Source organism: Phalacrocorax aristotelis, chromosome 6 (genome assembly GCF_949628215.1).
Source record: "Phalacrocorax aristotelis chromosome 6, bGulAri2.1, whole genome shotgun sequence".
NCBI classification, from domain to species: domain Eukaryota; kingdom Metazoa; phylum Chordata; class Aves; order Suliformes; family Phalacrocoracidae; genus Phalacrocorax; species Phalacrocorax aristotelis.
Window position 1 is genome coordinate 13,826,833 of NC_134281.1, and position 26,331 is coordinate 13,853,163.

At 37.7% G+C, this 26,331-nt stretch overlaps 1 protein-coding gene across 4 annotated transcripts in view; it reads left to right on the plus strand.

The window, feature by feature from the left end:
- EEFSEC (eukaryotic elongation factor, selenocysteine-tRNA specific) overlaps positions 1-26,331 on the plus strand; it is a 126,575-nt gene that overhangs the window by 10,266 nt on the left and 89,978 nt on the right. For all 4 annotated transcript variants that reach the window (XM_075096033.1, XM_075096035.1, XM_075096034.1 and 1 more), the window contains exons 2-3: positions 24,091-24,298; positions 26,013-26,109. In XM_075096033.1, the coding sequence (XP_074952134.1) occupies positions 24,091-24,298; positions 26,013-26,109 (305 nt within the window). The remainder of the gene's footprint in view (positions 1-24,090; positions 24,299-26,012; positions 26,110-26,331) is intronic.

A 26,331-nucleotide genomic window follows, 5' to 3' on the forward strand; every position in this document is an offset into this window, starting at 1 on the left:
TGAGGTAGGTTTCTGTGAGTGATCTGTCTCAAAGGTAAGCTCCTAACCTAGTGCAGCCATGAAATGATGCTGGACTTGTGTCTCCCCCAAATTGCAAAGGGCTTAGGACCTATCAGCAAGTGTTACTGTTAACCCTCACACTTCGGTGTGTATTGAAGGCGTTCAGCATCTTGAAGCATTGCACCAGTATGTCCTGGCTGTGAAGGAACTGGACATGAGTGTAGATATGAAACACACCCCCCCCACACCCCCCCCAATTTTATAGAGGTAGTTTGTCTGGTCCTGAAAAATTGCAATATACACATGCATTAGTGTTGCTGTGTGATGGAAAAATTCAGGTATTTTGTGTTGTTTGACTTTATTGTGCAGTTCTGTATGTACACAACTTTGGAACCATACTTTCCCCTAAACTTGTTTGAAGAGTTATGAAAAAGATCATGTACTGTGTTAAGTATAAAATTTTTGGAGTTTGTACTCTAATTTATGAAGTATCCTTTAAAGATATCAGAAGAACTGATTTAATCATTTAATCAGAAAATACGGAAAATGGTTCAAATGGTACTTAAAATTGTCTAGGCTACATTTAGGGACTAAAGAAACCCCAAAATATTGTCATACTTACAAGCACTCAGCATCAGAATCTCTCCCTATTCTCAGTGAGACAATAAGTATTCAGTTTAGAGTGCTGAAAAGTACAACCGCAACAAAAAAATCCCAAGTGTCAACAATGCTATTCACCTCAGGGACCAGCCTTGGGCATATAATGCTCAAACTTGGTTGCTGTCTGGCAGTATTATAACTTGAATTAATAGGATAATATGCCTCATGTTAAAAATTCCTTAAAGCCTGAAAAGCAAGTTCTTACACCAAAATTATATGCCTGGGTTTATGTACATATAAGTAAAATCCGTAATAAAACCCTTGAAATAATTGTTGATAATATTTATTCTTGTGTATGGCATAACAGTATTGTTAAACATTCAAAAGTCATGAGTCGGGCATCCCTGAGGAAGTTTAAGGAAATAGTTTTGTTCTTTCAACTCACTTGCTGTGTGACAGGTTTTCACCCTGTCGTACAGGACAACGCGTATTTCTTTCCCTGAGTAGACTTTTCACCTGACAAACAACTGAGATCCTCCCGTTACTTCAAGTGCTGTGATAAAATTTCAGCGGCTGGTGATGTTTACCCATGTGTTTGCAATTGAGCTCTCCCTTTACTCTGTTTGATGGGTATTATGATATCCAGTAATGCTAGCTTTTACTGTCAGAAAGTGCTATTTAACTGGAATCTCTTGCGGGAGGAGATTCACTTGTCTGTGGGGCTGTATAATGCATCTAGGGGCAATATAAAAAAAATGTAGATCTGGTTAAATTGAACCATGCCAAGCTTGGCATAGAGAAAATACTCTTTTAGTTAAGTGAAGGAAAGAGTTCTGAACTGAAGCTAGATTCTTAAAAACCCACCAAAAATAAATCAAAAAAACAGTGGGTGAAAATCCTGTCTTTACAGAAAGTTCATCTTGGATGTTTTCACTACTGAACCGTACTCACTAACAAATTGTGGGGGTGTGTGTGTTTGGGTGTTTTTTCATTATGTGTCCCTAGAAGTGTTTTCTTTTTTGTTTTGAAGCTTTATTTACTGTATGAAGTAGTTGATTATTACAGTAATAGCCTGCACTGCTTTTGTAGGGTTTAATGTTTTCTTTGTTGTAAGTTAAAGTCAAACAAATCAGATGTGAAGACAAATTTAACTTTGGATTTCTTTTTTTAAACACAAGCCCTGCTCTCCATTTCTTTTCCCCACCCTCCATCAAGAAACCAGTGAGTCTTTAAATTACTTTAAAACCTTTTTTTTTTTTTTTAAAGTAATGTGGTCAAACTGATGCAGTGGTTGAAAGTTTTCTGAAAGTTATTTTGGTTACTGTACTTGTTTCTTTTCCCTTTGAATTTTAAAGATCTTTATTTTTGTCCCATTAAGAAAATGGTAGACCATAGCTAGGAAAACTGTAGATCACATGAAGTGATGTTAGGTTTATGGAAATTTTTTTTTGTGTGTGTTCTTGTGTATAATTGAGTCAATCCTAGGTAATAACAGAATTGACTAATGTGAAATTTAAATTAGTTGACAGTATCCTTTCAAAGCTTATGCATACTGTTCTAAACCTTTTTGCAGTAATTTATGGACTCATAAGAATAGTTGGAACAAAATAGTTAAAAGAATGAGGTTAAGCTGTCTAAGATTTATTTTAGCAGCATATGATATTTCAGCAGCATTTTCACTTTGTAACAAATTTATAGCATCTCAAATGCAACTTTATTTACTGTCTTTATTGGACACTGAAAATTTTCAGGATGCCAGGATGAAATAATCAAAATGCACATGTTTGGAGATGTTGTTATTCTATTTGGAAGCTGTTATGCTCTCTGTGAAAGATTTGTACTTTTGCCCGTCTCTGTGAGTTCCCCTTTATGCACTGTTTGTTCAAAAGTGGAATAAATAAGTTCTGTGAATGTGGAATGTGTTTCTGCTAAGAGGATGCTCAAGTGGGGTCTGATGTTCCCTGAAAAAAAAAATTAACTTAGGGGTCAGAAGGATAGTACAGTATAGATGCAATAAAGCAGCCAAGATCAGCTCAGCTGAAACAGTGCATTTATGAGAACTTGTCACAAGAAGCAGAGTTGTACAGTTACCATCATGATTGAAATACAGGATGCTCAGCACTAGCTTATAGGTGGCAAACATGACTTTAGTAGGTCAGCAAAGTAGCCCATCAAGCTATTTTTCAAAAAACAAGTGTATTCTGGAAAATATGGGATGCTTCTAAGTGATAATTTTCATTGCAAAATATTTTAAATGCCTGAGTTGTAATCTCCCTCTCTACTTCTCTTAGCTCTGAGCAACCAAAAAAATTGAGCTTTAATCACTAAAGCTGTATTCTTTCTTGGTGATTTCAGCATTTCATTAAGCAGTGATTAGTACTCTTCAATTATGCATTTGTTTATCTTAGTGATGCATTTACAGTTAGAGATGATCTTGGTTTATTGAATTTGGCTGATGCCTAGCAATTTCAGCAGATTTTTTTCATGCCGTGTAAGAACATGCAAGAAAGCAGGATCTGTAGCCTTGGTGGTGTTTTTAATGATATTCTTACCTGATTTTTTTGAGAAAAGAGGAAAATAAGAGTTGTGTCCTGTTTCTCCCCCCCTCCGAACTTCTAGAGAAGTCTGTTCTGAAGTTTATCTTCAGGCTTTGCCTGAACATCAGTGGTTCATACTATACCCCTTTCAGGTGCAGGGGAATAAGGAGTGTAGCAGGCTGATCTTGAAGCTTATAGTTCAAATGGATTTTTCTTCATGTTCAGAAGCTGGCAGTTCCTCAAATGAATTAAGATTTTTCTTTTTTCCTTTTCTTAAGGGGGGTGGGGGGAGAAGGAAGAGAGGAGCGACAGTGCAGTGTGAAATGGGTTTGAGGAGCAATTTCTTGATACTTACATGTTGTCCTTTCCTGTAAGAGTAAGAGGGAGGAGAAGAGAAAAGGATCTCAATACCGTAAAAAGCTGCCCTTGTTCATTTTGTGTTGTAACTGATAAGGAAAGGATTAAATTCAGGTGGGCACTGGCAGAGTGTGAGGTAGAATGGTTTGGGAAGTAGGGTTGCCAATAACCCACCTTTGCTTCATTTCTGTTTGTTCCATGTGTTTTGTATGTTTTAAAATTATGTATTCAGTTTGCTTCCAGGTTTAAGAGTATACAAGCTTGAGTTCTGGTATATTAACGGAAGTGAAATGAAATAGGTTTCTTTGCCTGCGCAGTGCTGCTGGAGAGGGAATAGATTGTTGCTGCTACCTCTTGGTACTGAAAACTTCAAAGCTTTCATTTTGTTGGTAAAGCCCGTCCTGAAACCTGTATGCTCTGAGGTGTGATTTAATTTTCCCTGGACCAACAAATCTCGCTCTTTGAGAGAGGCAAATCATCTCACTGTACACTTAGCTCTTGTTTCTCTGAGTAACAGAGAACATTGTTTTTAAAACATGGTGGCTGCAAATAAGCAATTTTTTTTAAAAAAAAATTTTTCCTCCTTGTGGTCTCTCAGGTCTCTTCCCCTGTCCCCAGTGTGTACCTTGCTTAACAGGACACTCTAGTGGTAAAAGTCATGTAAATGGGTGCTAGTATTACTTTATAAAGAAAGAAAAAAATTAAATACCCATTTATGTGATCTTTATCTATTTTTTTGCTTCCATGTAGACTGGTCATTAAAGACTATTTCATTTTCTCTACCTACATTACTTTTTTTCCTCTTCATATACTTTATTTCAATGTTATATTTTTACAAAATGACAAGATAATTTTTCCTCAAAAGCAGATTAACTGTGACAATTTCAATGTAATTAATAAAAATTAATTTATTGGAAGTACTTTAAGGAACTCTACTAATAAAATTTAAGTCTATAGTAAATTGTCAGTAAGAATATACTTAATAAAGTTCCTTTGTATTTCTCTTCCATTATTATTATATGGTTCTTCAACAGCAGTTGTCTCCATCATTTGATGTGAAGACTGAAATGGCTAGATAACAAATGAAGCATATTTACTTAAGTTTATTTGAAACAAAATTGACATTTTGAGTTTTCCATCCCTTGTTCCATAACTCTAGTTCTTTTAGCTTAGTTTAGACTCTAATCTCTCCAAGTCTAGAAGATGTGAATGGGAAACAAGACCTACCAAATGTGAAAAGTAATAGTTAATATAAAAATGCTCATACAAGGCAACAGTGTCTAAGAATGGGTTTCTTTGAAGATGGAAGTATGTAATCTTTAGATATTCCTAACATACTTTTGCGCTGTTTTGTATTCTTGCTTAGGAATTTCTTCTCTTAGTCACCTGAGAAATTGTATCACGAAGGCTAGATTAGCAAGCACAGGTGGTTTTGCTGGACTAATGGGCACTTAATTTCTAGAATCCCATCTAAGCTAGTTGGTGATGGCTCAGTGCCTGTTGTTGCTGCTCTTTGAATTTTTGCTGTGACTAGTGGTCTCTTGAAATGTGCTGGTTATGTTGTCCCATTTGTAAACAATGAAATGCAAATTTAGAAGTACAGTATACTTTGGAGTAGAAGCATCAGTGCTTTGCACTCCATATTATTTTCTTGTTTATCTAGGATTCCTAGTGTGCGTGTTGCGTGTTGTGCATTTCCACTGAATAGCTTGAGCAGTGCCAGCATTCCTGAGAGCTTGTCACATGAGCTTGGCAGAGCAATGTGTATTCTGAGCAGGCTTTGTTTTCTGTAGTCTTTCTTCCTACTTCCCTGGGGATGTTGTCAGCCTCTGTTTTAGCTTGGAAACTCAGATTTAGATTTGGGAGAGAAGTAGTAGTTCTTAATTATCAAATGAAGCATAGGAAGGGTGCGTGGGACGCAGAGCCGGGAGACCTGTTGTACTTTTTCTTCTGATGACCCTTCTTGGTCACAGAAGCATAGCTCTGGTCTTGATGAAGGTTTTGATCTTGAATGACGTTTTACTTGACCAACAGATGTTAATGTGCGTGAACTGCCACTACTACTTATAAAATGCCTGTACCTTTAAGAGACAATGCTTGTATTTTATTCAATTGTTCGTTCATTCATTTCTAGAGAAAATGCTGGAGGACTGGCTCTGAATTATTCTGAAATATCTATGATAACCTAAGCATGTTCTATTTTATATATAATATTTGAGCTGTACTATGAAATTACTGTGCAGGGTTGTGTTGAACAACTTCACCTTTTGAGATTCTTCAAAATACCTAGTAGAAAACTTTTTTCTTTAATTATGAGGGGTTTTAGAGATAAAAGTGCTGGTTTTGTACGTTGATGGTTTCTGTATGTTTACCTCAAGATCTATGTTTTTCTAAGTATAAAACTTGAAGCAGTAAAATAACCTGGCTGTGTCCAAGATGAAAATGTTTTCAGTATTTTACGGAGCAACTGGTCTAAATTTAGCCTGTGAGCTTTCTAAAGCTGGGGCATTGTTTTGTGTTTATCTGAAGTGCGGTGCACGCTTGTGGCTCTGTAGAAGTAACAGTTCAGAGCCCAGCTGGGTGATCTGCAGCTGTGCAGAACTCTAAGGGAGCTTGCAGGATTAAGGTCCAAACCGGTACAAACTCACTCCGGGTCTGTATTTTGCTCCTTAGTTGGCTGCAAAACCTCATTCACGTGAGTATCTTTTTTTTAATAATAAAGTAAATCTTTGAAACCATTTTAGATATTTATTTTAAACTAATAGTCTACCAGTCAAATTTGGAATATCTTTTTATAGCACATCATCTGCTGTCAAATTTTTTAAAAAGTCATCTGTTTATAAATCATCATGCTTTAGCTTTTTTACCTTCCCTCCTATTAGTACTGTTGAAAACATTGACTCAAACATTGCTACTGTTTCTTATCTCTGGTTATAGACCATTAAATTCCAATCCTTCTTAATACAGTTTACATTCTAATCTTGGCAAGTATTGTGTCTGATTTTATTTAATAATTAAACTTAGCACTGCTTTTCTCCTTTACAGTGAGCATCACCTTTTATATTACAAGTGGACTTTTAATAATTATATGGAGAATTTATTAATGTGAAACACAAATACCATGCAACCTGCAATCTCTGGAGTGCTTTGAGCGTTGGCAATTTAGATAGCATATCCAGCATGATACAGTTTTTTGCCCTGAAGTAGTAGGATGTGAGATGTACATGATGGCTGACCCCTTGGGACTACTCTGAAATGAGGTGTGTGTCTTGTGCAATCCTAGTCAGTAAAAATATAAATAAAAATAAATACACTGTCAAAAGCCCTTCTGTTGGCCTGGCAGGAAGTATAAAATAGTACTATATGCACCATAATGGCTTCCTCAGAGAAGATTCTCTGGCACAATGTGATGTCTATTAGTGGAATGACAAGCTATGCAGAATGCTTGTTATTGCCATGATTTGGTATTGAATTGTTAGGCAGGGCCTGGTGTCTGCCGTGGACTGAAGGCCAGAGAACGGAGTACAAAATAAATCTCTTTTTCAGAATTTCAGTGGTGAGTCAAATTTATCTTTTAAACCAAACAGAAGTTACAGCTTTTGTGACTGTTGTAAACTGTTGAAGTGAACTGAGAATAAACTAACAGATCATTGCTTTGAGTTTCCTTTCAAGTGGTAAGTTTGCAGTGGTTTTGCATATAAAACTTTTCCTTGGTAGTACATTATTAACTCTTAGAACCTTAGCAAGAACAATTTAATGATGTTAACTCTTCAACTACTTATCTCAAATGTGTAAGGTAACAAAGCACTCCATATTCAGTGTTGCAGCAAGGCAGGTTAACTGGCTCTTGGCTGGGCTGTGTCCAGAAAAAATTGTCTTCCAAAATATTGCTGTCTACTTTGGCTCTGATTTTCTGTGCACAGTGCAGAGAATGAAAGTATCCTATTTCCCAGAGCTGGCATCCTTAATTTAATTGTTTGAGACTGATTTGTTTTAGAGATTTCTTTCTTTCTTTCCATGTGCTGTACTGCTATAGCTGTGTAGTTATGCAGGTGCTTGAAATAAAACCTGGCATAAAACCTGAGATTGTTTGCAGTGTGTCTTTCTTGAGGACAACCTTACTTTTTTTTTTAATGTGGATATATTTTTTATCCTTGATCCAACACTGTTCTTGTAAGGGTTGTAATTTTTGCTGGCTTTTGGAAATTGTGAAGGTCTGGAAGTTAGAGTGTTAGTATTAGAACCTCATAGAATTAAATATCATGAAGTTGAATGAATTTCCCCGTTTTGCATATGGGTGGAGTTGTATGTTGAAGTACATGACACAAGGACTAATATAATTGTTCTTCTCGCTTTACGTTTCCATTTGGTTATATGCTGCAGCAGGAATACCAGTGCAACAGTTTTCTGCATTACTGTCACAGAAACCAAGAAACTTGCATCAAAGTTGGGGTTCACCATGCTCCAAAGTACAGAAGACTCTGGAGGCTAAATGTAATATAGTCCTGGTAGCCTGAGGTAGTTGTCTTTCTTTTCTAACTTCCCACTAGATATTGGTAGCTCTTTTAGTTGTTCTAGATTGAACTGCTTGACAGAGAAGTGAAGCTCTAGTTGAATGTATGACAGGTACGTGTAGGAGATGTAAACTGAAATAAAATAGACATGTTTATTACTGTTAGTTGTAGTGGATGTCCTCTTTGTTCCTTGTTTCCCCCCTCTATTTGATTCTTAATTGTAGTGAGATTTGCCCTTCCTCAATTGCCGTAATTGTCAAGCTCTATCCATAGCATTCTGCCAATGCAGGTGATGACCAAGTGTTATTTAGCTCCACAGCCTTGATATCATTCTGTCGCAGGGCACCGTGTTCATCTTTTGGGGAAGGTGTCACGGCTCCTGGTCAAAGCTGGGGCTTCCTTCAAGAAGAACTTCTTGACCCTTTGTACATTTTACAGTATCTGCCTCGCAGGCAGACTCTGGAGCCATTGTCTGGAATGCGTGTCTAATGTGTTCCACTCGGACCCTCAGTTCCATTCCATAATGTTAGCTTTAATTGGCTGTTCTTAAACTTTCATGTACAATTTGGTTGTACACGGTAAATTACCACCCTCTTCGCCTTTTTCTAAGAGCAAGAAACTAGAATCCAGACTATGCTTTTCCCTTGCTGCCTTTTACTATTGCCCTTGAGCTCTTTTAGAGACAGCGCTGGTGGGTGGTGTTTCTGTCAGAGGACAGGCTTTTTTTACTAGTGTGTTTTTTCCTCTAATCTCCCAAAGACTGTACTTTTTAAACATAGCGTTGTATTTTTGGACTGACTTCTAGATTTGAAAGCTTAAAAAGAATGAATACTTCTTGTCCAAAGAAGTATCTCCAATGTAATAACTGTTGCCTAACATTTAGTGTGGCTAGATATCCAGTGTGTTCTCCAAGTGATTTTTTTGTTTTGTTTTTAGTATTCATATATTTTAATTTTGATTTACTTGTTTGTGCATATGAGAACTTCAGGACAGAATCGGTCATATAACCAAGGTTTATCTTTACTGTATAAGAATGCCTCTATGTGCTTCTGAAGTGTCAAAATTTACAGCATGGGCAGAATGATAGTCTCTGCTATTGTACAGGTTTCATATAAGCTTAAATACTTGACCAACATATCAGCAGAAGCTATTTTTGAGAAGGAGGGGTAGCTTAGTTATGTGAGGAGGAAAAAAATGGTGGCAGTGCTGCATATAAAACAAATTTTGCAGTTCAAGCTCAAAACAGTGATGAGTCCCTTGTTCTTACTTGGTATGAGTAAAGTAAAACAAAGCCTGCCTTTATCCTCCATAACAGGCTTATGAGCTCATGTTTCGGCTTTTCCTTTCCCCTCCCTTTCTAACATGGACCCTGACTTTTTTTTTCTTCGCTAAACAGACAGTAACTTTCCACAATATTTTTAATCTCAACAAGATGTCTAGTGGCTGATGATGCAAAAGTGTTATATCAACAAAGAGGGGATGATAGTTGGAGCATTCTAGGTCTGACATTTTTGGTCAAGGAGCTGTGTATTGTGGCCAGTGATTCCTCCCTGCACAGCATGCTTGCTTCGGGCAGGAGACTACATTTCATTGACTCCTGTTGTGTGCCTCCCTGCTCCTTATTTTAGGCTTCCCTGAGAAGTTATGACTGGGAGTCTCATGGTTTTAGATGAAGGAGCCTGTTGTCTTGTTGAATTATCTCCTTTCTGTCTATATTTAAAGCAAAGCTGTCAGGTAAAAAAAAAAAGTAAAACAAACAAGGTTAAACAAAAGCTCTGTTATAGTAGCATCTTAGGCTAGATTAGATCATTCTTTCAGTTCTATTCTAGTGTTTTTTATTTTCATGTGTTTGTTTAGAGTGCATGTTTACCTGTAGTCCATTGGCACCTGGCAGTGGAACTGGACTGATTGCATTCAACTTCATGTGAGTTCCTGGGCACTGATGGGCTCTAACCCACAAAAATCTATTCACTGAGATAAATAATGATAAGTATTTCCTCTTTTAGGTTAAAAATTGTCCTTATGCAGATTGTATACTATGGAATTTAAAAAAAATATACGTGTGCAGTCGTGGATATGGAGTAGCCATAAGCATCTTGTACTTAGATCTTATGAGAGAAAAATTGTTTAAAACTTAAACAAAACATTTTCAATTTTTTGATACTCTAGTGCAACATTTTAAGCTAATGACTTTTTTTAGTGACTGAAGTGAATGCAAATCATGAACCTTTTTGTTCACTGGAAGTGTAGCTGATACTTTTTCAAATGGATTTAAGAACTTCATGACAGCTGAAGTTCTTAAATCCTTATAAAAATTTGCTTAGATCACATAATTCAGTCTTGCAGCACTAGTTTTATTGTGCAAATAAATGATCAGAAATTGATTTGATTGTTTCATAGATGTGCCTGTTTGCTATGTATGACTTATTGTTGTACAAGAGTCTGTATTCCTTCACAGCATAAAGCATTCAGACATCTCTTCAATTGTCTGTTAGGCTGTTACAATCAGGTACTTCTTCTAGTCGTGAAGTTTCCCCAATTTAATAAAGGCAAGGTGGGATAATTTGTTGATTTCTACCTGAATGCATCATTAACCATTACAAGAGGGGAAATTAGGGCATGGGTTTGGTGTCTCTTTTGTTTTTTTCCTTCTTTTTGTAAATCTTATTTTTGATGCAAAGGCAATTCTGTCGCCAGCCAGTCCAGCATGCGTAGACTCTACCCCCTGCTATAAAACAATGAGCACATTCAGGCACAACTCGTGTTTTCAGTTATTAAAAAACGGAGCCGTCTGTCTCTGCCTGTGACTTTAATCTTTAAGCCTTTATTCCCTGTACCCCACCCCCTCTTTCTTTCTCCAACCTTTTGTTTGTGAAGTGCAGAGCTACAGGATATGTGGCCTGGAGTTTCTGAATGTATTGTACATTCCCCTGGCAATTACAGATGTTTATAACCCTGACTGATGTTATTTCAGTATTGTGGAGGGTGAAGAAAAAAATTAAAGAACGTTTTTTTTCTTTGCCTCTAGCAATCTTTAATTTTCGTTGGGGGGAGGGAGGGGAAAAAAAAGTAAACTCTTTCTTTAAAAAAAATCTTGTTCAGCATCATCAGATGGAATGTATCTGAGAGCTGTGCACGAATCTTTCCATAGCCTACTATAACTCTTCTTCTGGGACAGTGTGTTGCATGCAGTGCTGTAAAAAGTGTTAATGGCACTGGATTTTAGTATAAAACAAGCTCCTTGGTTTGGGGTGTATGACCTTTGGAAACGTAATTTCAAGAATGGAGGCAAGGTAGCTTAGAGCTTGAAATGCTTTAAGAGTAGAATCACGTTAATTTATTTCCCACTTTACATGGAAACTGGATTTTCTTTTTTGTAGGAGAATGATTTAGAATCTGAGGAATTGGAGATTTACTTTTGGACTAGTGACTTGCAGAATTGTTCAAGAAGATTTATTTTTTTTAGTCTCATAGAAATATGATCTTGATCTGTACGAGGTTTAAAATAAATTTCTTATCGGTGTTTCCTGAGCTGTCTAAAGCTGCAGGTGCACTACGAGGTTAATGTCCTTGAATTGACAGAGAGGTGGAGAGAAAAGAATCGAGTAGTAAATCTCTGATCGGGGTATTAATTTGCATGTTTCTTGTGGATCCCTGTACATTTCATGATCTTCAGGGTAGTTGGTATAAAGCACTTGAATTTAAGTAGAGAAGAGTTCAGTGGAGTAATGAATTTCGAGGTGGTTCGGCAGCATCTCTAAGGTATGACTTTCATACCTATAGCTGTTTTTTAACTGCATGCAAACTGCTGTTTATAGCTTGTGCAAGTTCGGAGTTGCATGTCCAAATGTATATTCAGGTCTGTCTAGCTATACCTGCTGTGATAGTCCTTGCCTTGCTTCTTATGACTGCTGCACGAAACTGTTAGACTGATCTTTCAAAGATATGGCAGAAGAATGAAAAAGAATTCACAATGAGATATCCTTTGGGTAGGCAGGACTTTAAGAAGTTAACACAAAAGATAGATGACAGTAAGACTTTTTGCTAATATTAAACTGACTAAAATATGCTTAAAGAAATTCAAACAGGCATTCTAAGATGTTCACAATTCAGTAATTTTCCTAAGTACCCAGAGGGAGGCAATAGATGCTCTGTAGCAACAATTCTCCAGTCTTTCTGGAGGAAAAAACCCAACTAGTCAGTCATTTAGCATAGCACATTCTTTTTATCCTGAGATAATCAAGTACTCAAGCAGTGTATTGCTTGTGTAAGGATTTCTGAAATGTGCTGTTTCTTTTTGTATTGCAACACGGGCATGGATGTGATTGAATCCTAGATAGGCTAATGTAATGATATCATCTTGTAAGAATTTTAAAAGAACTTGAAAAGAGGAAGAGCTGAGTGTGAAATGGCACTGATACAGAATTTACAGAAACTTTGTAGTTATTATTCAGGTATACGATTTCTTTCCCTTCTCTGAGTCCAGTACTGTCCTGTATGTAATAGTATATTCAAATACAGAAATATGAACACATTGGTTAGGTAATATTTCAGTTAGTTGTTCTTCAAGAACAGCACAGTGTTACATCTTCTGAAAAGCTAATACAGAAGTTCATTGCCTGAAGCAGCTAACTGGTTTGAAGGAAAATGTGTGCATGTAGGTACTGTTTGCCTGTTTATGTACTATTCGCCCTGAAACAACCTTGGAAAATATGTCAAGTTCATATTCCAGTCATCTTTAATGTACCACTTTTCTCTCTCCAGTACCAACCTGGTTTTGTATGATTGTTATAATTCATAACAATAGGCACACCTATAGTTACCAGTAGGGTATATAAATGTATACCTGTGTATACCCTACTGTAGGCTGAAGCCTTGATATCTGGGAGGTAGCAGGAATTTCCATGACAGTAGGTACTGCAGAGGCTTTTACTCACTATTTGTCTCCACACTCCAGTGTTCATCATCAGTGGAGAATCCTCAGGTACAACATTCCTGAAGCTGGGAATAGTCTGGTGTGAGCTGAGTCTTGAGATGGAGCAGAAGACTACAGATGCATGGAAGTCTGATAGAATTGGGGATGGGCTCATGTCCTCATTCATGCAGGTTTAGTGCCTTCGTATTTCTTCTGGATACTTGATTCTTTTTATGCTGTTTAGCTACTACTTTCTCTTTTTGGTCTTGGAAATAGCTTCAAAGATGATGTCTGTAATACTTGAGTGGGCAGAATAGTAATACCTTGTAGTCAGATTTTTTGCAACATGTTTAGCATTATCATATGCAAACATATTTAAGTTTTTTTCCTTTGAAATCTCATGGGAGAGGTTGATATGAGTCAAGACTATAAAAAGGGTATTTTTTTAATCTTGTTTCTTCTGACCTGTTTGCTTTTCAGTGTTTACTGTAAAGACTTCATGGACCTTGGTGGACCATTTATGGTCCCTATGTAAGACCCAAGCGTAATGTTACATTATGTTTAATTCTTCAGAGCAATTCAGAAACACACGTGGCCTTGATACCAAAGCAAAATACCTCTGAATAAGTCTGAAACTTTAATCACTCATCAGGCCATAGGAAATCTTACTAGGGCCTTAAGCACACAATAACATCTGAGGAGGTTAAAGGGGGGTTTTACAAGTATCCATTTTCTTTTATTTTGCACCTTTCTTTTTCCTGAAGCATGAGCATATAGTGTTGATTTACTGTACAGCTTATTGCCACGTTGTTTCAGAAACCTTGTTTTATGAACTCAACTCTAGACAGAAGAACAGGGCGTTTCATTGTGAACCTCTTAGGTTTGAGTCTGATACGAATCAGTGGAATTATAGGTGCCATTTTTACATTGTCACTTGGGAATCCAGAAATTTGACATGACTTTCTTGTTGAGATGTGTTATAGTCTGGATGCAAAATTATGGAACTGAACCTTTTTGTGTTAGGTGTAATACAGGCATTGGGGGGGGGTGGGGGGGGGTGGAGGAGTTTACAACCCAAATGGTAGCAACCCAATTGTTTTCTTTTGCTTTCTTTTGCTTTCAAGTGTATGAAGTAACTGTTCTTCCTACTATATGCTATGGATTATACTCCAAGGATGATGAGCTGTATAATGATGTTCAGTCTAAAATGTTAGGTAACTTTTACTCTAGTTTTGTGCAGTATCCTACATATTTAACTTTCCACCTTTACTGGTATCTGTATTTGCATATAAATATATATGAATGACACTTCAGAAAGTTAATGTTTGCTAACTAATTCACAATTCATGCACTTTTGACTTCAAGCCAAGAAAGAAATTAATGCAGCTGAAATACCATGGTGTTGTGTAATTCAGCAAATGCTAGCTTTTTTTGTAGCAGTCATCTCTGTCTACTCAGAATGATTGTTGCTTTTTCAAGATATGTAGGCTTTTTTAAACCCTACCACAGTTAATGTCTTCGGCCTTAAAATAAGTAGAGGTCTCTTTTGGACTCTGTCCAGTTTGTGCCTTGTCAATATAGATATTCAGGTCTAGTAATAGGTAGTATTACAGAAGAGGACTTTGCTACATATGGAGGAAGGATGATGTCTTCTCTCATGGTGCTTTACCTCAATTTCACACATGCTACGTATTGTATAGTATTTCTTGTTACAAGTCAAGGATTCTTTGCTCTTCCCTCAATGTCTATAGGATTCTCATTTGTGGTGATTTTTCCATTTTTTTTTCCAGAAATATTTTGAAGAATAGGAACTGAAATACTAGACGTTAGTAATTACTCATCTAATTTGCTACATTTTCTTTGGAAGCAAAGTGAATGTTTCAGAGGGTCAAAGCAAGAATGTCAATGATGGAATGAAGCGTCCCCTTGCTTAAAGTTTCATCCTAATGTCTCTTGCACAGGATAAAATAATAAATGTTTTATAAATAATGAAACTTCATCCAGCTGGACGTAGCTTTAAAAATCTTAATTGCATAAATATTAAATCTGTATTTTCATTTGCCTGAAACCAATTGGTATCTAGCAGGACTGAGTTTGAGGCTGTTGTGCTGTGTTCCGTTGAGGTTTACCATTATATAATTCATTGTGCCCTCTTATTGGAGGTGTTTTATTTCCATTCTCTTTGTCAGCTTCATGTGCTTTTGTCATTGCATGCTGTTAACATGGATTTTTCTTTGTATGTGAAGAAATACTTTGAAGCCACTTAATCTTTCAAATTCCTTTTTCAGAAAGTGATTAGATCTAAATGCAGTATTTTATTTCAGTATTACATCACATGTACAGTCTATTACTTTACATTTTTTGACTGCTTTTAAACATAAAACACTTCTGCATTGAACAGCATATTATGACTATGGTTTTTTGCAATTTTCTAGAGTAATAGCTCTAGTTTTGTGTAAATGCATGTGTACTTAATAAGTTTCTTCCAACACTTAATAACAATACATTAACCATTTATTCAGCTTTTAAGTTTCTCTGAAATTCCTCAGGCTGCTGTTTCATTAACAACTTGGCCTGCAGTAGCATCCTGTCCCTAGAAGCAGGAGACTTGCTTTGCTTTTTCCTTTTTCCCCTTCGCAGCTCCTGGCTATTTGGTCCTGCTGCCTGCCTTTTGCCAGTTCTGGCTTTCCCTGGAGCCCTGTGTCAGCTGGGTCACCTAGATAATCCAGATGAGAGCTCTCTGGTGTTGCTGAGTTGAACTCAGTGTTGCTGAGTTGACTGGTCTGAGCTTCAGCTTCGCATTTCATCAGACCCTCCATAAGCCATGGAAGACCCGAATAAGCACAGTGTTGAGGAAGTGTAGATGGGAGCAGGAGCTCCCCAGCTTGCAGAACTGCAGCCTCCATCAGCAGGGTGTGGCAGAGTGAATAACTTTTCAGTATGCTCTATTGACTGCTTCTAGGTAGCTGACTATAGATATCTAGCTATGTAGATTAATAACAAAGTAAAGTGTGTGATTGCCCTGGCTTGAAACTATGGGTAGAAATGCCTTTTTGACTTGCGTGTTTTATCTTTACAATGGAAGTGAAGGAAAAAAAAATCTACTCTCTTGCTTCTAAAAGTATGCTTGAAGGGAAATGGATCCTTTCCTTGTCTGTAGAAGCATGTATCCTTAGCTCTTGCTGTTACTTGTGCTGCTCTCGCTTATGTGCAGGCTGAGAGAAGCTTAGGTGTACTTAGCTTCTGTTTGTGCTGGGGAAAAGAGAGGGAAGGTGTAGGAAATTGTTCAGTTGTCTAAATTAAAAAGATTCACAGCAATCTCTTTTTGGCAGTGTTTTCTGTTTGGGAGCCTTTGGAGGAAAGATTCTGTTTTATTGTGTGTATTTTTTACAAAACATACATATAACTTTAACATGTGATTGACCAGTGAATTTATTGAGGTGGTACTGAGGGCTTCCTGTACTTGCCTTATTTTGGAATGGTGTGTCTCCTGTAGTGGTTGAAACTGCAGAAGTGTTCAGACACTTCTCAGGCTGGTGCTTTTGATCTCGCTCAGCCAAAGAAGAGTAGAGACCTAAGAATACATCTTCTCTGTAACCGTTACTGCTGACTGAGCAATGTGAGCTCTTATTGTCTTCCGAATAAGTAAATTGGGGAGTCACTGGAAAACAATATATTGAGAAATATCAAGTCAACAGCTCAGTGCTAACTTTTTCTCTGTCACAGTTTTTTTTTTGGGGCATTTTTACATTTTCAGAGTACCTCACCACAACTCCCAGGCCTCCTGCACTTTTGCCTGTTGCAGGCTGGAACACCCTGCTGCTCCCCTTGCACTGCAGTTCCTGACCCAGAAGTCTGACAGTTCAGATGTGTTTCAGAGAGTATGACCAGAAGCATGCAGTGAGAAAACTTATTCAAAGTATTATTTAATTTGTAGTTACAACAAAAAAAATTGGAAAGGGGGGCAAAAACCCCAGACTTTAAAATGTTTGGTCTGTAAGCGCAGTTGCTCTGCCTGAGGCTCACCTTTTCCATAATAATGAATTACTTAGGTCTAAGATCTCCAGGTGTCCGTAGAAAATGCATAAGGGCATGTCTCTTATCTACACTCTTGTGTTTGTTTGGTGTGGTTTTTTTCTTTTTTTTTTCTTCTTCTTTAAAGTGGATTCCCTCTTATAGCACTGTCTTGTAAAATAGTTCAGGCTGGAAGGGACCTTTGGAGGTTTTCTGGTTCCAGCCCTTAAAGGTGGGCCAGCCACCTCTGAGTAGGCAACTTTTAAGCTACATTAAGCTTCCCAAGATTATTTCGGTCTTCATGGCTGGCCCAGTGCACAACACATCTCCAAAGAGGCTAAAGGCAACATGGGACTCCTTATGTTCTGTGAAGTCTTGCCAAAGGATCTCTTCATGACCTTTTTTTCCTGTGTTGTAATGCCTGTTTTGGGGGAAATTTTCACTTTGAGGTTTGGTTTTTCTCCCCCCATCCCAGTCATCTGTTTAATATAAGTTTATTCATATGCACAATATTACAATAGCTGAATCAGCATATAATATTAAATTATTGGAAGATATTCCTCAGTCTGTCTTATCGTAACCTTCATTGGAGGCCTTATCAGCTTTGTTCGTGCTACTTCAGCATGGCCAATCAAACTTATTGATGTACTGTAATCAGTATAGGCATTTCCTCCCCTGAAGAACACAGACTTGTTTCTGACAAGTGGTTAGAACATATTCAAATGAGAAGAATCCTTGGATGACTTGACAAAGGAGAGGGTAGAGGTCCTCATGGCCTTTACCCTCTTCACGACAATTTTGCATGGTGGTTCATCTGGGAGATGAAATATAAAGTATTCCAAGTAGATTCTTCTTTGAAGTCTTTTACAAAATAACCCTTTACTTCTCTTATTTGTAATAAAGAGATTAGCAATTATCTCTTTCCATCACTTACTGTTTGTAGTTGAGTTGAACTCAGAATTACAAATAAATAACTGTAAAAGACAGGTTATTTGTCATACAAGAAATGAACTTAGAAGTATGCCCTCGTGGTCATACTGCTTTCTCTTTGTAGCTCTTGGTTTAGGAAAGACCTTAGTGGCTGGTTTTCCTTAAAGGGGATTTGTGCAATCAGTGGTTTCTTTATTGTTCAGATATCAAACATAATGTGTATAATACTAAGCTTTACTGTGCATTGAGAAAGACATCATCTGGGTTGCCAGTCCAACTGCTTGCTATCAGAGATATTCCAAGCTATCCAGTGTTTGAAGCTGCACGGCTCCCTGTTTGTGCTTACAGCTGCTGAAACCCTGAAACTGCATGCCTGGGAAGCAGTGGTAGGACGCTTGAACTCCACAAGTTCCTGTTCTTTTCAAAGTGTGTCCTACCAAGTTGTGGTATCAGTGTTGATCCATGATTTTGCATTGCTTCACAGAGGGTTTCTTCATGTGTAATTCATGCGCTCCAGTTGTGTGCACATACCTCTCCCCCCTCAGACCTCTTTCTGTTTAGATTTTGAGAGATTTCCTATCCCATAACACGTTTTCCTTATTCATCACAATACTTTCCCTAAGGTAACTAGCAAAATCCTGTGTGACTTGTAGCATCTCCCAAGGTGTTACTGTATATGAAAGCAGAGAATAATTTAGTTGTTTCTGAAAAAAGATACTTAACGAAGAAAAGGGGGGGGCCTGGGAAGGGGGAACTTTCATACTCTCTGCATGATATAGGCAATATTTCCTGAGACAGGAGATACTAACCTCAAAGAATTTAAAATAAAACATTGATTTTATTATTTTTCTGAAAGGGGAATAGGGGAAGCAAAAATGGTAGAATAGTCAGTCTTTTTATCCTATGCGCAGATGAAACTGATTAAAACTTAAAAACTCGCCTCAGTCCACCCGGTTTATTAATTGAAGAATTTCCTTCTTCCCAGAATGGGAAGTACACATTAAAACCGAGCCTTGCCCCTGAGTAGCAATGATACTTGAGAACGGTGTTTCTACAATCCTATTTTCTCCTCTACTTTAGAGGAAATCCTAACATGGTAAAAAGCATATTTTAAAAAAAAAAGTATGTTTAAGGAAGTCCTCTTTCATTTCCTTGTAAAGCATGAAATCAAATTATAGCCCATGGCCCACAATTATTTCATTTTTACATTTCAAAGTCCATTTTTTTCTTCCTTTCGGTGCCTGTGAACAGGAGTTGTACTTTTTATGCAATGTCAGCTAAAAAGATTACCACAAACAGGACAGGACACAGTAGCTTAAAGAAGCCACGAGTCAGAATATGTGCTTGTGTTCCATGCTTGTGCGGCATGCAAAGCCTCTCACTCATTCACACAGGCACTGGACCCCTCTTCCCTCCACTAGCCCAGGTTTTATAGTTTGGAGCCAAGTCAGTGCTATACTGATGGATTATGGGGAATCTAATGCAATACTAAATTTATGTTTACCAATGTAGTAGTAGTGGTAAATGCTCTGATGTTCTTAATCTACTTGTGTTGAAGAGAAAAACAGTTGAGATTCTGCCTATTAATGGAAGATGTCTTTTGGTTCTCCTTTTAAGTAATGCTAAAACTGCTAGCTAGTTTAGCGCTTGGAGTTTATAACCTGATGGTTCTGAAAGTAAGCGTAGTGCACATTTGTAATAAAATAGTAACAAGCTTTTGGAACTGATAAAGTAATATGAGAGGCTAAAATGTTTTGGTGCCTTTTTTTTTTTCCTAGTCCTAATAATGTCCTCTTTAACTTACTGTAAACATTGTAGTTTGCTGTATGGCTCCATTTACATGCAGCTCAGTCTGGGAGTTTGGGTATGTAATTTACAAGCATGCAACATGTTGCACAAACAGAAGGGGTTTTGAGTTCACATGCATGCAGAACTGCAGCAACTTCTGCGGTCGAGGTTGAAGGAGGTTTGTTATTTAAGATGTAATGATTTGTTCCAAAAAAAACATGGCAATTATAGCGCTTTACAGCTTTTAAAAATGCAGCCTCTAGGTTGGGTACTCACATGGTGTTTCCCTGTGAATGCTGGTATAACAGATCTGGTTTTACTAATTGTATACTTTTGTATAAGGATGTGAGACAGTAGCATGTAAACATTGCAGAGTTTGGACTTAAGTGTCTACTTTAGCTTCAGTGAGCAAAATTGTGTGCTTTATTTATATAAGCTGTGTGGAAATCAAAGGGGTATGTGACACTACTTAACGTGCTTATGAGGAGTGAATCTAATGCAGGGGATGAAGGTCTGCAGCCTTGTTCCCTAAAATTCTGGGTGGGTCTTCCTTACTAGTTCAGTAAATGTTTGAAGTTATAATATACTAAATAACATAAATGCAGAGAATGCAATGAATTTTCTCCTGAAAATTAAAAGTTCATCATTACATACTGTTTTTTAAATGCATACTATTCTTCTGGGTCATCTGTTGTTTCTGGTGTCCTCACACACCTCTCTCAGGATCAAGAGTGAGAGCTGGCTGTGAATGATATGCTGCAAGTGGTATCATTTTGCTCTTCCCTTGGAGAAATGGAGCCGATAGCCAGTTCAGGAAAACTGAGTTTCTGCCTTCTGTACTTTTGAAACTTGTCATAATCTATGACATCTCTGATTCAACTAGTCCAATGAGTAGAGAGTAATAAGTTACTTCCCTGATGACTGTTCATAATCAGATACTCCCCAAAATTCAGACGCAAGAACAGGTTGGGTGTGATTGTTCAAAGTGGGGGTTAGACTTTTTCTCTCTTTTCTCTGTGAAGGTATTTTTGTTAATACCTACGAGTTCTGTGTTCCCTGTTGCTTTTGTGGTACAAACAAGTCCTGCTGGTGCTTGTTGCAGTCTTTTCTCTGTGCTGCTGCTCATCTTGTGTTTTTCCTGTATCTGGCCGTCATCCAGATTCTCTCTGTTCATGTGTTATCTTCCTTGTTTGTTTTTCTTCACTCAGACTATCTACTTTACTTTGGTTTTGTGCTGTGGTTTAGCTGCTTATCTTGCAATATGATTCCCATCTTTCCCCACCCCCTTGTTTTCTGATGACAACTAGTTTGTTTCATTTGCTTTTTACAGGGCTACATCTGAGCTGTATGTCATCACATGAAGCATACTTTGATAGTTCATCTTTCATTTCCAAGCAAAGCGAGAAATCACACTTTAGGAGGATCTTTATCTTTCTGAATGTACTTGAACACCTTATTCATAGATGAAAAAGCAAATGAAAGGTTACACCCCTGTTTTTTCTGTAGGGGTAAGAATTTGAATACCTTAATTTAACTTTATCATCGATTCTATATGACCTGCTTCAATGCAGATAAAATATTTTTCTTGATTGCTGTGCTGCTTTTTATGCAGACCTGTCCTTTGCACATGTCTCTACTTCATTCAGATTAATTTCAAGCTGTTTGACTGCTTTGAGAGCTTGAGGAGCACTCATCTTTTCCATATCACTCTTAACTGTGTAGGACCGTATCCTGTCTCCTTTTTTTGAGTGAAAGCAAGGTGTTTCAGTTCCTTTTTGTTCCATTTCCCACAGGAGCCCATGGCAGGTGTTCTGTGGCCAGATAGCACAGGTCTATTGAGTGATATTGTCACCTTTTTTGTTCTTTTTGTTGTTGTTGGAGTCTGCTTGGTATGGTCATAATAATTTTTATGCCTCAAAAGTTTTTTTCCAAGTGAGATTACATGCACGAGAATACTGTCACGTAATTCATCCTCACTTCACCTTCCCCAGCTAAATCTTGTTCTGTGGTAAAAAAATTCTTCAGCAGCATTTCTTCAGGAACATTCAACGTGGTAGTGAGTTGATTAATAGTCTGAAAGCATTGTCTAACTTCGTACTTGCAATTTAAATAATGCTAAGGCTTCTGTTACTATTTACATGCTGTGAGGGAAAAGCAAGCTGAATGAGGTGTTCCATGTTCTTTGGAGGGGTTTATAGTTTTGTCACCCTGTTACAAGTGACCGGCCAACTTTCCTGATTAGAAATGTCACATTTGTGAATCCCTGTGCACTTGATTTTATTTTCCTAGATTATTTCATTACAGTATTTAATGAACTGTTATGCATTAGTAAGGGCAACTGAGGAAATGGGTTGTAAAATGTAAAACTGGCTTAGAAGATTGAGGGATTGGGGAGAAGGTGAATTGTCAAAGCTGGCTTATTAAATAGTGCAGAGGAAAGTTGAGGAACTAAATATTTTTTTTTTTGGCCTTGTTGCTCAAAGGTCCTGTAAACTTGAGCATTCGTGTCTTAATATGCATGAGTAGACATGTACAAAGCATCCTCAGGCCTCAGGGAGAATAAAGTTGAAGTATTTGTTAGTGCTGTCCTGATCTTTTCCTTGGTTCCATGACTGTTGAAGGGCAGCAGCTTCCCACCCTGCTTGGGTGCCAGCTCTCCCCCCGCCATGATTTCTGTTCCATCTTGAAATATCTCTTACGAACTGTGGCCAGTTAGCACGTTACAGATTTGGAGGAGGCACGATAGTTGTGCTGAGGCACATATTTGCGAACTTGAGTATGCTGCTGTTTCCTTGACTGTAATATATTTTCATCTGGAGTATTGTGATACATTTTTCTGGGCTTTCTGGAGTCTGTCCTTTGTTAATTTTCTCTTTGCTATGAAATGCCCTGTGGTAGACATTCTTGACCTTCTAGCAACTGGGCTGATGATTTTTATGGCTCTTTTAAAGTGTTGCTAATAGATGCTTAAATACAGCAATCATAAGTATTTGTTTTATAACAAATGTATTCAAAGCAGTTCATTTAGTGTTTCAAGATAGTGGCCCTTGTACTGAAACTGTGTATGGCAGTTTTAGTGCAGGTTTTGTCTCCTGTTGGAAGGAAGAGATACCACACCATACATAATGCATCTTGCCAGCCACCCTTTCAAGGCCAGATTCGGATCTGGTTACTTTGGCTTAATTCTGGAGCATAAAGATTGCTGTGCTCTAGTAATCGTAACAGTTAGCTAAAACTTAAGCTGCAGTATTGTTGCTTTACTAGATGCATTTTTTTATGGTATTAGTAATCAATTTGACTTGATGGTTTGGTTTCAATTATTAATTCCCATTCATTTTAAGGGTGTCACCTGTGTACTAAGAATTACTGTCTGGTATAGTTTGATTCAAAATATGGGTGTTGTATTAACTTGAAAAAAAAAACCCGCTGTATGTACTCAAAAAGTGCATGCATTCTGATTGTTCAGTGTTTTGTCCCACTTGAACTATCTTCATGCTGTTCATTTCCCTTGCTTCCTGTAGTTTAGGTCTGCGCTTCTGTACGGTGTATAAGGTCTCAGCCTTTTGTACAGCCTTAATGATAGTTGTGTTATAACTTAAGCAAGTTCTAAACTAATACAATCCTTGAAACAATAAAAATGACAAATACTTCTGAAGCTATAAAGTCTGTCTTCAATTTGTCGTGGAGAGATATTTGAAATGACTGGTGAAAATTCTGCAGGAGCTTTGGAAATGTCATAACTATCCAACTAGTGCTCTGAAGGGTTTAGTATTCATAATTACAAGATGAAAGCTTTGGTAGGTTGAAAATATTCATTTGCAACCATAATTTTTTTCCTTGTTGTAGCTCCCACCCACTCATTCACTCATGCACTTCAGCCTCAGAATGATTTCCTACCCTGAGTTCATGGGAATTATGAACAAGGGTAGCTGTTGTTACAGCCATTGTAAAAGCTTAGGGGAAAAAAAAAAAGTAGGGGGAAGGCTGGAGAGGGCAAAAGAACAAGGAACAGTTGTATTGCTACATCTTATTCTTCTGATCAAAAGCTTAAGGCAAATATTAAAAGTACTGAAATTCAGAATGCTGTAATTTTGCATGATTTCTAGCTTCTATCTTTCAAAATGTGTTTTTTGATGTATGACTTTCTGGTAGTTCAGCTTTAGCTTCTGTTTTAGTTTTTATATTTAAACTTTCTCAGCATTAAGGTATGTTGTGCTTGCATTTTACTTAAGATCCAATGGTAGCATATAATAGCTTCAGTTCCTGAAGTGTTATTTTCAAACACGGCCATGCATTCGATGCTTGCTTTGACTTGTGTTTTGTTCATATTTCTGGGCTTTTTTACATATACTGACAGCTTTTATGGAAACTATTTGAGAAAATTATCCTTAATCTTTTTATGCTGCTGCAATACTGACTGTGAATTCTCCTCCAGGTGCCCAGATCATTGATTTGATGATGCTTGTAATAGACGTGACAAAAGGGATGCAGACGCAGTCAGCAGAGTGCTTGGTAATTGGGCAAATTGCCTGCAAGAAGATGGTGGTAGTTCTGAACAAAATAGATCTCCTTCCAGAGGGGAAGAGACAAAGTGCCATTGAGAAGATGACTAAGAAAATGCAGAAGACCTTGGAAAATACTAAGTAAGTTAACAGTACTATTAACAGCTAATTTATAATAAAATGTTTAACAAAAATATTTCACCCATGTTTTATTTCCAGCATGCTTCTGAGCACACTGAGATGTCCAAAAAAGATAAAGGGTGGAAAGATTATCAGAAACTTAAATTCAGTCATAAATTTGCACCTGCAAGTTTCATGTGTAGAGAAACGTTTTCCTATAAGGAAGCTTTTCTGTTTAAAGGGCTGCTTGGAGGTCAGATTGGATAAAATAAAGTCAGGCTGTCCAAGTGAAGAAATGTTTTTTTTTGGGGGGTGTGGGGTTGTGGGGGCTTTTTTCAGGGGTGGGGTGGTTTTTTGGCTGTGGTTTTTTGTTTATTTGTATTTTTTTGTTGGGTGGTGTGTTTTTCTGGTGTGTGTGTGTTTTGGGGTTTGTTTGGTTTGGTTTTTGTGTGGTGGTGTGGGTTTTTTTTGTTGGTTGGTTGGTTTTGGGTTTTTTTGTCAGGACTTGCAAATCATTTTCACTCCAGAGGAAAAAGTGTTAGGGATTTCCCTTAACTGAGGGTGAAAAATGTAATTTCCCTATCTAGGGAGTGCAGAATTATATAAATGTAATATGGCTCTGGCTGGGATGATGTTTGTTAGTTCTGTCTAGGGGAATTGAGGTACATAATGAGTGAAGAACAGTGAGATTCATGAGTGGAGATGTGGCTGTTAATGAAGTTGGAAGATATGCTACAGACAGTGTTTGTGGTTGCACAAACTGAAGCACAGCTTTCTTTGCTCAGGGTCATAAGGGAACATTGACTCTCATGTTTATAACTGTGAGGTGCCATTTTGAGTTAAAGAATCAAAGGAATAGGGCTCAACATACACAGGATAGTATTTTACCAGTACCAAAAAAAGCTCGATTGGATATGGTGGTTCCTGCTTAGCTTATTTGTAATGGTAGGGCAATGTCCTCTTTCAACAATGCAACTGCCACAGTAGTGACTACGAAGATCTCTGTGTCTTTCCAGCTCCTATGTTGTTCTTGGTCCATTAATTTTGCTGGGAGTGGTACAGAGGTCACAAAGAAAGTGGAATTCTCTCTTGTGAATGTAGACAGAATTCTCCAACTTAGAATGCTATCTGTGGCAGCTGTTGATTTAAGGGCAAATAAATATAGGTTGCTGTCCCTCATTTTAGGAGATAGAGACAGGAGACACCTGCAATTACTCAAAGCTTTGAATCAATGTTTTTTGATTTCAGTAGATGCAGGTCTTTTTTTGTCTGCAGATCTTGTAGTCTGCCTGCAGACTTGGGTAGACATCATGTACCATCTTGCATTTGGCTCCTGTTTGGAAGGTTATGACTGTACATCTAGGATTAATAATTGCTTTAATGAAGGTTGAAAACAGTTCTAGTCTCCAGGTAAAATGGCTTGGATGCAAAGGCACTGCAGTAAGACTGGGTAGCAGACCCTTGCCTCTGAAATAAACTGAACTCTTACTTTTGACTGCGACAGAGTTAGATCAGTAGCTAATATTAAACAGGATTGAAGACTTCATAATGAAGTCCAGTAGCACACATGCTAGAAATTAAAGAAAAGATTGTCAGTTATGCACTATGGAGGAAGAGCAGATAAATCAGAATTTGAGGGAGTTTCCTTGCCTTCGTTGTCAGATGAGCCTGGAACTACTTTACATTGACACATGTAGATCTGTGGTCTAATGGTGGGAGTTTTTCTGTCTTTCAGGTTCTGTGGGTGTCCTATTGTTGCTGTTGCAGCAAAACCTGGTGGACCGGAAGCCCCAGAGTCTGAGAATCCACTAGGTGTTTCTGAATTGATTGAGGTACTTGCTGAAGAACATCATAACACAAAATGTGCTCGAACTTTTGAGTCTTCTGGAGTACACTGTATTAGTATCTAGAGTTGAGGAGCTCTTGCATTAATGTCAGTTTTGAGGGACCTGATTCTTTAGGCATTCATTCCAGTGAATGGAGAAGTTGAGGTTGCGTGCCCTGAAAGTGGATCTCCTTTTTCAACTACTAGGCTTCAATGCCTTTTGAATAGC